This window comes from Lepidochelys kempii, chromosome 1 (assembly GCF_965140285.1).
Source record: "Lepidochelys kempii isolate rLepKem1 chromosome 1, rLepKem1.hap1, whole genome shotgun sequence".
NCBI classification, from domain to species: domain Eukaryota; kingdom Metazoa; phylum Chordata; order Testudines; family Cheloniidae; genus Lepidochelys; species Lepidochelys kempii.
The window spans coordinates 216,660,134-216,672,406 of NC_136380.1; the positions used below are offsets into that span (position 1 = coordinate 216,660,134).

General features: G+C 49.2%; 1 protein-coding gene across 1 annotated transcript in view; it reads left to right on the forward strand.

The window, feature by feature from the left end:
* Positions 1 to 12,273, forward strand: part of LOC140898841 (antigen WC1.1-like) — a 43,264-nt gene that overhangs the window by 5,589 nt on the left and 25,402 nt on the right. The window contains exon 2 of the mRNA XM_073313347.2: positions 3,109 to 3,423. Within this exon, the coding sequence (XP_073169448.1) occupies positions 3,109 to 3,423 (315 nt within the window). The remainder of the gene's footprint in view (positions 1 to 3,108; positions 3,424 to 12,273) is intronic.

The window sequence follows — 12,273 nt, forward strand, 5'->3', positions numbered from 1 at the left end:
GCGAACATTGCTGAGTTAACTCCATTGAAAAAAAAGCCCCCTTTTTCCTAGTGCAGACCAGGCCTAAGGGGTTTCCTTTGGGACTGGTTTGAACAGAGCGGCACCTGGATAACCTTCCTTGTGGATTGCAGCAAAAGAAGTGTTTTATATTTGTTTGGCATTGAAGAAGCGGGATGGTCTGGTCACATACTGGTGTGAACTGCACTCTTCGCTGAGCTCCATGGAGGCTCCATAAACACGGTGTCCCTGGCTCAGCCATCCACTGCTGCAACCAGCCTGTTCCAGGGCTCACAGTGCACTTGGCATGTAGCCGTAACTCATGGGCATTATAATGATGCCCCTACTTGCTCCCAGTCACAGGGACAGTCCTGGGTCTTCAAACCCTGTCCTGGGGACCAGTTCTCCCAGCCAGTATCCCAGTGACCTCTCCTCACCTTCCCTGTTAACTGCTTCTCTCCCAGCAGCCAGCTTTGCATCTCCACAATCCACAAAGATACAAAAAACTCTTGACACAACTGGGGGCAGGGGGTGGAACTCAGAGCTATTGGGGGACAAGTCAATGGCAGGGAGTGGGAGCAGAGTCTGCAGCTCATCTGAGGAAGGAGCAGCCTGTACTTGCAGGGTAGAGAGGCCAGGTAGAAAGGGGAGAAGAGGCGGGAGGAAGAGCCCAGGGGACGCAGACGGGAAGAGACCAGCTGGGGGGCTGGAACAATTTGTATAGTGGGGGTGCTAAAAGCATGTAGCCAAACGGTAAACCCTGTATATGATGGAAACCACTTCACGCCAAGGGGTGCGAAGCGCCCCCCGCAGCCCTAGTTCCAGCACGTATGGAGACCAGCGGAAGAGAGAAACGTGTAGGAAGCAACTTTCCTTTTAAGCACCACTTTCCTCTTCTGAGTGTTGGAGCCTTTGGCACTAGTGTCCGTATGGGGGCGCTGATTTCAGTCCAAGAGAGGCCACTGCGGTTTAGCAAATCCTGTGCCCAGTCGATTTAGCTGAATCCCCATGAGCTGCTCTTGTCCTGAGATTGCAGGGCCCACACAGGGATGTCACCTGTCTCACTGGGGCAGGTCGGGAGAGGAACCCAGTGGGCCAAGCGCCACAGATCAAAAACCATGAGACTATAAAAACCATCCACTCTTGCTTCTCAGTCTGTCTTTGGACTGTAGATCCCCCCTCTACGCCTCTGCCAGCGCGGGGTGAGAATCGCAGGCTGAAAAGTCACCCTTAGTGCACCCAAACTGCACGACTCTCCCTGGCTGCTCAGCTGGAGACTGCGCTTACCCTCCCCTCACCCCTGAGACGGGGAACGGCCGTCCATTGCCCAGCACTGCCTTCGCTCTACCTCCTGGTTCAGTTCCTCTGACAGACGAAGGGCTGACTGAGAAAGAGCTTGACAGCCACTGAGCTAATTCATGCAGCATGGTTCACACTCGCACACAGAACTTCTGTTACTGTTCAGGGGTGAATTACAGAGATACTGGAGACCTTCACACTGACATCAACCATTCACATCAGCTATAATGTCACTGTAAACACAACAGGATTGATTTAGTCTTTTGCAAACAGCAACACTTCCCTGCCCCCTGCCCCCAGACTTCTCTGCCTGAGACTGGGAAGCACTGTCCCCATACTAGAGCCCCCTCCCCTCTCCTCCCCATCTCTACTTCTCTCCTGCCCTCTCCCACTTCTGACCCCATCCCCTGCCTACTCCAGATTCTGTTCCCCTCCCCAATATTCCCTCCTGTCCCCCTGTTCCAGAACCCCTCCCCTACCTCCTGTCCACCAGCACCAGGCCCCCCAACTCCATCCGGACTCCTCCATCCTCCCCAATACTCCCTCCTGTCCCCCTGCTCCAGGCTACCTCTGCTCCCTCCCATCCTCTGCGCCACACCCCTCCCCTCCTCACCCTCTTGCTGCCCTGCTTCAGGCCCCCTGCATCCTTCCCCTACACATGATCACCCTTCCCCACCCCTCCCTCCTCCTTCCCCACTTATAAGAGCCCATCTTCTCCCCATGCCTCCTTCTTTCCCCCTCTCTGCTCTCCCCCTTCCCCTCTCTCCCTCCTGCCCCGATTCCTCACCCCCTCCTCACTTCTTAATCCTGTCCCTCACTCCAGACCCCCTCCTCTCTCCACCTCTCCATGCAGACACCCTTCTCTAAACCCCTTCTCCTCCCCTCCCTCCTTCCCCCTGCTCCATAACCCCCTCCAACCCCATGCTCCCTGCTCTACCTCCAGACCACCCTCCGCTCCATCTCCACTCCTCCCTCCTGCCCCAATTTCAGATCCTTGTCCCCTCTCCTACACTCCCTGCTGACCCTCTCTCCTGCTTCCCTGTTAAACCCCACTGCAGACACCCCCCCACTTCTCCCTCCCACCCCCCCTCTGACCTCCCTCCCACCCTCCACTCCAGACCCTCCTCCCTCTGTCCCTCCTGCCCCCTGTTACAGACTCTCTCTCTTCCCCACCCTCTTTCCTCCCCTTGCTCCAGAACCCCCTCCCCACCCTTCCCTCCAGCTGACTCATCATCTTTACCCCATTCCCTTGCAATCCTTGAATCTGCCTCCTGTCCCCGCAGTGCCCTGCTCCCCTCACTCTCCCCAGCCTCCTTTCACAGGGTCTCTGCTGCCCATCACGGTCCCGGGGTCCTCTCCAGCCCCCTCAGCCACACAGAGACAGCCGTGTTCCCGGTGGGCTTTAGTGGGAAGTGGCAGCCAGCTTTACTCAGGGCGGCCATATGCCCACATGCCGACAGACTGTAGGGAGATGGCGGCATCTCACTGACTTCAGCCCCAGTGACAGGAGATGGAGCCATTTGGAATAAGGGAAACTCCATGAGTTGGCGCCTTTCATCGTGTTCTCACGAGACAGGTAAAAACTCCCCAAACCACCAGAGTGGGGATAAAAAGGGGAGAGCTGCAGCACTGACAGCTCCGAGTGTGAGGCCCTGAGACGTGAGAAGGTGACACCGTGAGGCAGCTCTGGGCATGTCCCATTCTCCTGGTTCTGGGCATGGATCCCTTCCTGTGGAGCACGGACTCTGCTGTGATAATGCTGAGGAGGGGGCTCCCTGCTGCTCTGACCCTGCTCTGTGTCTCTCTTTGAAGGTGCCGACGAGCTGAGGCTGGCGGATGGAGGCAGCCCCTGTGCCGGGAGAGTGGAGGTTAAACACCAGGAGCGGTGGGGGACTGTGTGTAGTAGTGACTGGGACATGGAAGATGCTGCGGTTGTCTGTAAGCAATTGGGATGTGGAGCTGCTGTCGGTGCCCCTGGCTGGGGTCATTTTGGAGCAGGATCTGGACCAATTTGGCTTGATGACGTTGCCTGTGATGGTACCGAGTCTGCCCTCTGGAACTGTGGGAACAGTGGATGGGAAATAAATTACTGTGTTCATGACTATGATGCTGGAGTGACCTGTTCAGGTAAGAATCAGCCAGCTCAGTCCTGAAAGGCAAATCCCCTCAGACAAAAGGACTTGAACCCAGAGGACATCATGTGCCTGTGACCCTAGTGAGAGATGAACAAATAACAGAGCAAGTCCTGTCATTATTGTTATTACTGAGCTGTAATTATTACTGTTCAAGACACTGGCCACCGAGGATCCCCCTGTGTGACTGTGAAGCATTTTCATTATCTCATCTCCAGTTGTTTCCATGCCACATATTTCCTTTCCCTTTCCCTTTCCCTTTCCCTCAGAATGGGTCTAAAATGCAGATAGGAGAGAAAATGAAAAATGAAAATGTCACTTAGGCTCCTAAGTCGCTGCGGCACTTTTGAAAATGTTACATTCATGCCAAAATCCAGACCCAGACAGCCAACCGCAGAAGTACCCAGAAGTACCCAGAAGAGGACGGGGCATTTATGTAACCCCTTTACAACCCTCATAGGGTGACCAAGGAATGGGCAGATTCTCCCAGCTTGGCCAGAATTAGATGTAGCCGAGAGCACTCCCCCATCTGCTCTGTTACTTCACACATTTTGGACCAACCAGTAATAGAAAATTTCAAAATCTGAGATACCCTGTCGATCTAGTGTAGCATAGAGAGCTCAGCCAAACATATAACTCTACCCTACACAGCACAGGAATAGCATATTATGGAGGCATTTACTGTGACTGAATAGTTAACATTACAACTACAGACCCATGATGTTTTATTTTTAACTCCTCTCTTTTTAACATTTAGTAGGAATAATATCATCACTAAGCCTCCTCTTCCCTGGATAGAGGTGCAGGGCCAGCTCAAAGGGACAAACCCAGGATTCCTTACTCAGGCAATCAGCCAGTGACTGTAATGTGAGTTTGCTTTGTACAAACTGAGTAGAAGCAGAATAAAGGATGCAGGATTGGGCCCATTCAGAATTATTCCAGAAATAACCAGCCAGCCGTCAACAAACTAGCCTTGTGCACTAGATATCACTGAGAACAAACACATATTGTAAGAGAGACGTTTGTGCACCAAGCAATTTTTGAGAGATGCTGTTCTGACAGAATACTAGAAAACTTTCGTCTTCTGATATGCAGTGTTGCTGTAGCCATGTTAGTCCCAGGATATTAGAGAGACAAGGTGCGTGAGGTAATATCTTTTATTGGACCCGTTTCTGTTGGAGAGAGACAAACGTTTGATCTGACAGAGAAGAGCTGTGTGTAAGCTGAGAAGCTTGTCTCTTTCACCAACAGGAGTGGGTCCAATAAAAGATATTACCTCACCCACCTTGTCTCTCTCAACCCCTTCTCGTCCAGCTTTCACTTTTCATTTCTGGTTGGATTAATACCAAACTTTGCCAAAACATTCTCCTCTGCCAAGGTCCCTGCCTCAGTCAGTGCACAGACTGGATGGTGCCCAGGGAGTGAATCAGGGCTGCACTGTGACAGAGGCTGTTGTCTGTAGGCCTACAGCCTCATTGGTTGCAGAAGCAGCATCACCATCATCGGCGATCCCTCCATTCGAGGATGATCTCCACCACAGATTTACAGATGGGTCCTGAGATGACTCAGGAGTCTGATCCTGGAACCAGAGATCTGCCCGCAGTACATACTGATGTTGCCTGACGGGTCAGCTGCCTGCTGGGAGAAAGTTCTTTTTCTTTCTTTCCTTCCCTCTCTCTTTTCAACTTCGAGGGCAAGGCACTTCTCCTCAAAGCGGGCCACTGCCTGTTGGAGGATGTGGCATCACTGAGATCGGTTAGTTGCTTGCTCCTCCCAGCTTGTGATGAGTTTTCTTGAGATACGCTTTCAGTGTCTCTTTGTAGGGTTTCCTTTGACTACCACAGGATCTCTGACCATGGGTGAGCTGAGAGTAGAGGGCTTGTTTTGGGAGACGAGAGTCTGGCATCCACACACAATGTCCAGCCCAGCGGAGTTGGTGAGTGAGGATCATTGCTTCAATGCTGGTGACATTTGCTTCAATGAGGATGCTGGTGTTAGTGCAGCGATCTTCCCACTTGATGCAAAGGATCTTCCAGAGGCATCATGGGTGGTACCTCTCCAGACTCTTGAGGTGCTGTCGATAGGTCACCCAGGTTTTGCATCTATAAAGGAGTGTAGGAATAACAATTGTCTCATAGACCTGGATCTTGGTGTCCTCCCATAGGTCACAGTCTGTGAAAATGCACCAGAGCAGTTTCCCAAAGGAAGCACTTGCGCACTGGATCCTGTGCTGGATCTCACTGTCAATTTTTGCATCTTGAGAAAGTTGGCTACCGAGGTAACAGAAGTCCTCAACACTCTCCAAAGTCTGTCCCTCGATGGTGATTAAGGTGGCTCATGTGCAAGACCTGAAGCAGGCTGATAGAGCACTTTCATTTTCTTGATATTGAGTGAGAGTTGTAGGCTTTGGTAAGCTTATACAAAAAAAATCCAGTGAGGACTGAAGGTCATTTTCAGTGTGTGTGATGCTGACACAGTCATCAGCATACTGAAGGTCAGTAATGAACGAGGAGAGGACTTTAGACTTTGAGCGGAAATGTCAAAGATTAATAAGCTTCCCATCCATTCTGTATTGAATGTCAACTCCAGTGGGAAGGCGGTCTTTAACAAGGACCAAAATGACTGCTAAATACATGGAGAGCAGAGTTGCGGCAAAAATACATCCTTGCTAAACCCCAGTTTTGATGACGAACGGATCCACCTCCAAGCCATTACAGAGAATGGTGGCAGTCATCTCATCATGAAGACGCCTTAGGCCCTTAATAAATTTTGGAGGGCAGCCAAATCTGGCCAGCACCTTCCACAGGGCTTCGCGATTGACAGAATCAAAGGCCTTTGGCAAATCAATAAAGGCCATGTACAGATCCTGATTTTGTTCCCAAGTCTTTTACTGGATTTGGTGGGCAACGAAGATCTTGTCGGTTGTCCTGCAGGATGGTGTGAAACTGCACTGAGATTCCAGCAATATTTCTTTAGCAAGGGAAAGTAATTGGTTTTAGAGGATACGGGTGAGAATTTTCCCTGCTGTAGATAGCAAGTTAATGCCACGATAATTTCCAGACTCCAATTTATCTCCTTTCTTAAAGATTGTAACAACGTTTGCATTTCTCAAGTCTTATGGAATCTTCTCATGATACCAAATTTGAAGAAAAATGAATCTCCCGACAACTTCGCTCTGAGGATCATTGGAGCACCCAAGCCCCTTCACCGCAAGAAGGTGACGGTCTCTGAAGAGGGGCTGCACCAGTGGCAAGATGTGCAACCAATAAAATTATGCTGAAATTATGCTCCTGGCTGCTGTGCACCAGAGTGGCACCAGGCACTAGAATGGAGATGAGGGAGACTGTATCCACCTATTGGGCCCAGGCAGTGTGAGGAGGAAGCTACCTGAACTGAATGCAGACCAGGGTGGCAGGGGAAAGTAGATGAGGATAAGGATGCAGGGGGAATATTCTGAGCCTGGAGGCTGGTGGATGGAGAGAAACTGGGACTGGGAGAGAAAGCGGGAGATGGGGACTAGCTGGGCAAGGAGACTGGGACTGGGAGGAGGGGAAAAGAGACTAGGACTGGCTAGGCAGGGTGATTAGGACAGGGAGTGGGCGGGGAGAGACTGTGACTTTCTGATCAACGACAGTGGGAGCTGGGGCGACTGGGACTGGCTTGGTGTGACGTTCTCCTCTGGTGTTATCCGTACCGGTGATCTGCTAGGTCACGCCAATCCTTGAGTCTGGGATCCAGCCTTACCCTGCTCTTCTGTGAGAACCCCCACTCCTGGCCTGTTCATGCACAGCCTCTGGCATGTAAGCTGCTCTTTGGATCGTGCAACCAAATGTCACTACCCAATGAGTTCATCAATTTAACAAAGAAATTGATATGTATCAGGCTTGTTGTCCCCAGGGGAGTCTCTGACACACTTCAAACCAAACACACTGCTTCAGAAAGAATAAACAAACACATTTATTAACTATAAAAATAGATTTTAAGTGATTATAAGTCAAAACATAAGAGGTTAGATTTGGTCAAATGAAATAAAAGCAAAACCCATTCTAAGCTGATCTTAACACTTTCAGTGCCCTTACAAACTTAGATGTTTCTCACCCCAGGCTGGCTGGTTGCTCTTCAGCCAGGCTCTCCCCTTTGATCAGCCCTTCATTCGCTTGGTGTGGTGTCTGTAGATGTAGGTGGAAGAGAGAGGAAGAGCTTGGCAAACATCTCTTCCTTTTATCATGTCCTTTTCTCCCACGTCCTGGACAATGGCTATTGATGGGTTGTTTGACACTCCGCCCGGGCATTGGTTACTTTCCTTGCTGTTGCCTCTGGGGAGCTAATATCTGGCTGATTCCCCCAACTTACAGCATGTTTTAGTGACAACCGTACTACACAATTCTCATAACTTCATATGCATTAATGATCTACATATATGGATAGAGAAATGACTTTCAGCAGATATAACCTTTCCCCTGATACCTTACAAGGCATGCTTTATAGGTAAGATCAGAATTATATGAAAATGAGGAATATGGGGGTTACAACATGCTCCCCCAAGGTATAGAATGTCATACTGGGTGAGAAGTCTGGGACTGGGAACCAGTGGGGAGGAACTGGAGGTGGGTTAGGAAAAACAGATCAGATCAGGAACCAGGGTGTTGGAAGAGTCTAAGACTAACAGGGTGACGAGACTGGAATAAGTAGCCAGGGTGGGGTGGGGGAGACCGAGAGTAGATCTTCATGAACATTTACTTTGTGGCAAGCTGGGTTGTAAATCTACCCTGCATTGTCCTGCCATGCACTGAGTGTCCATGTGGACGTGCAGTGAAGCCTTGTCTACACTAGTGCTTACATTGATGTAAGTTACGTCACTCAGGTTTTTGAAAACAACCCCCCTTCCGGGAGCAATGTAACTTACATCGACTTAAAGCAGTGTCTCCATCGCACTATGTCAGTGGGAGATGCTCTTCTGCCAGCAGAGCTTCTGCCTTTCGATGAGGTGGACTAATTATCTGAACAGGAGAGCGCTCGCCCATCGATGTAATGCGTCTTCACCAGACACGGTTAAATCGGTGCCGCTGCATGGATACAGTGGCCCTGATTTAGTGTGGGAGCGAAGAGAAGCCCGAGCAGTTCCCTTGTGTGCTTTGATCTCTCCCGGTTCCAAGCACTAGGGAATGGTTAGTGCGCAGCAGCAGACTCCACACGGACACTCAGTGTGCAGAAGGCTACTATGAGGTAAATTTACACCCCAGTTTTCCACAAGCTAAGTGTGTGTAGAGAGAAACCCTGAGAGTGGATGAGGCATCCAGGGAGGGGAACAGGGACTTGGGGCAGACAGGACAACCCAAGGCAAGGGTAAGAGTGTGAAACAGATCAGCTGAGGACCTCAGAAGGGAAGGACAGCACAGAGAACAGGGGGGAAATTGGGACTTGGCTGGGGAAGTCAGAGGTGAAGTCTAGGACTAGTTTGGCAAGGAGACTGGGACTGGGGATGAGAAGCTTGAGGAGTGGAGACAGGAATTGGGTAGAGAAGAAGAATGGGACTGGGACACAGAGAAAGGGATGGGGAAGAGACAGCACTGGGACAGGTTGGAGGGGTGGGCACAGAAGGAATTAGGCTTGAGAGAACAGGGGAAGAGGGGTCTGTGACCAGTAGAGGACACACCTCTCCAGACCTGGAATGGAACCCAGAATCCCTGAGTTTTGCCACTCCCCTGCTGTCAGCAAATATTTGTCAACCCACCCCCCCCCAAAAAATCTTCTGATCTCTGTCTAATGCTGGTCCACAAAGAGGATGACAACCTACTACTGCTGTCAGTTATGCCATTAGCTCAAGTGGCAGAGGTTTGGGTGGCAAATCTAAAGGTTCCAACCCTGCTGACAATCCATGTGGGTGTCAACATGATTCCGCATCTTGGAATTTCTGTTTTTTTCAGTTTGTTTTTTTTAAAAACCTAGGAGAGTATGCACAAAACATTACTTTTAAGGAACGTTAAGTTTGCAAAGTTGAGCTGTAAAAAATAAGGAAATGGCAGAAAGTTGTCTTTGCACCTCTCTTTTGGCCCACTTGTGCGTATGCATTAAGATACAGTCTTTCATTACATGATAACATGCTATTTTCTTCACAGAATAGACAGTGATCTGAATCAGGGCCGTGGCGTGAAGGAGGAGGTTGTCTGTAGGATCCCTGCCTCACTTGCTGCAGAAACTGTGAAGTGTGCTGTGTGTGAGTGTGGGAATTGCAGGAAGAGAAAGGAGGGTCTCTTGTTAAGGCAGGTGAATGCTGCCCTGGGGAATTGGATTCTATCCCTTCCTTTGCCACAGAGCTCCTATGTGACGCCTGGCAAGTCGCTGAAACCAAGTGTTTCACAGGTGGTCATTAATTGTGTGTTCCTCATTTTATGGGTGGCCCCCTTGAGAACATGAGCGTCTGATTTGCAGAAGTGCTGAACACTCACTGTTGTAAACTAAAGTCAGTGGGAGCTGAGCTTCACAAGCCTAAGTACTCTCAAAAGCCAGGACGTGGGTATCTCAAGTTGGGCACCCAAAATCAGTGGACGCTTTTGATACTTTTGGCCATAGAGTGTCTCTGGGCTTTGGTTCTCCATGTGTAAAATGGAGATAATAACAGTTCCCTACCTCCCAGGTGTTGTCAGCTGTTGGCTGTGTGTGTTTTCTCTGTGTGTGTGTTTTCAGCTCTGCGCAGATAGCTGATGCAGCAGGCCTCGATCGAACTGCCCAAGAAGACCACAGACTCGGTTCAGTGGCGAAGGCGCTCGTTCAGGTTTATTGCTGACAAAGCACGGTACTAGCTCCCCGGATCAATGTCTACAGTTACACTGGCACATGTAGGCCCCTTACCATGGGCTTGGCTCAGTGAGTGGTGAGACTTTCCACTCCCTCCCCTCACCCGAAGCCAGAAAAAGACACCCCCCCCCCGTGACCTGTCATTTATACTATGATAAAATCAAGTTACCCTCCGAAATAACTAGTTACCACCCTTTACCATGTCCATGTTGGTTTGATCAAAACATCTCTATCCATCACCCTGTCATCCTGACCTTATCTTTGGAGGGGTCATTTTTTCCCTTTCATCATCTTTGCAGACTGTGTTTACACCATAACCCTGTGTCAGGGTGTTCTGGTCCCACCCTTCTGGAAGGTGTTTATGCACGTGCCAGTGCCGAGCACTTCTCATGAGTGTTTGTGTTTTTGCAACACCAACCATGCCTTTGCCAGGTTCATGTTCTGGACAATGGACCTGCACGCACAGTCACAAAAGGGGCTAATGAAGGTTTCACAGGCAAGTACAAGTCTGGAATTCTGAATGTTTGAGTGCTTCACTTTGCAAACGTTAACTTTCTTTCTGATTCATAGCTGTATAGATTTTAAGGCCAGAAGGGAGAATTAGATCTAGTCTGACCTCCTGGGTAACAAAGGCTGTAGAATTTAAACCAATTACTACTGTACTTCTTCTGAACTTGTGTTTGGACAAAGCATATCTTCCAGAAAGGCACCCAATTTTGTTCTGAATATTTCAGGAGGTGGCAAATCTTCTGCTTCCCTCAGTAATTTGTTCCATTGTTTCATCAGTATTCTGATGAGGTTCAACAAGGACAAGTGCAGAGTCCTGCACTTAGGACGGAAGAATCCAATGCACCACTACAGACTAGGGACTGAACGGCTCGGCAGCAGTTCTGCAGAAAAGGACCTAGGGGTTACAGTGGATGAGAAGCTGGATATGAGTCAACAGTGTGCCCTTGTTGCCAAGAAGGCCAATGGCATATTGGGATGTATATGTAGGGGCATTGCCAGCAGATCGAGGGATGTGATCGTTCCCCTCTATTCAACACTGGTGAGGCCTCATCTGGAGTACTGTGTCCAGTTTTGCACCCCACACTAGAAGAAGGATGTGGAAAAATTGGAAAGAGTCCAGCAAAGGGCAACAAAAATGATTAGGGGTCTGGAACACATGAGTTATGAGGAGAGGCTGAAGTAACTGGGGATGTTTAGTCTACTGAAGAGAAGAATGAGGGGGGATTTGATAGCTGCTTTCAACTACCTGAAAGGGGGTTCCAAAGAGGATGGATCTAGACTGTTCTCAGTGGTAGCAGATGACAGAACAACGAGTAATGGTCTCAAGTTGCAGTGGGGGAGGTTTAGGTTGGATATTAGGAAAAACTTTTTCACTAGGAGGGTGGTGAAACACTGGAATGCGTTACCTAGGGAGGTGGTGGAATCTCCTTCCTTCGAAGATTTTAAGGTCAGGCTTGACAAAGCCCTGTCTGGGATGATTTAGTTGGGGATTGTTCCTGCTTTGAGCAGGGGGTTGGACTAGATGACCTCCTTAGCTCCCTTCCAACCCTGATATTCTATGATTTTATGATTCTATTACTGTGAAAAATGTATGCCTTGCTTCGAATAGGAATTAATGTGCTTCGAATAGGAATTAATCTGTCTTTAACTTCCATCCATTGGTTCTTGTTATGCCTTTCCCCACTAGATTAAGAAAGCCTTTAGTATGCAGTGTATTGTTCATGTGAAAGTATCTATACACTGAAATCAAGACACATCTAGGTTGTCCTTTTGATAAGATAAACAGATTGACCTCCTTTAATCTCTCACTGCAGGGCACAATTTCAAGCCCTGGAATTTTTTAACATCCTTCTGACAATGTGGACACTAAAAGCAGATGCAGTATCTGTCTCCCCGGTGCTATACACAGAGGAAAAATCACCTCCCTACTTGAGCTGGTTGGAAATTATCTGGCAAACCAGAGTTTCATTGGAAAATGCCAGTTTGTTGTACTCAACATTTATCATGAAAGTGAATTGGGGTTTAATGAACTTTCTTG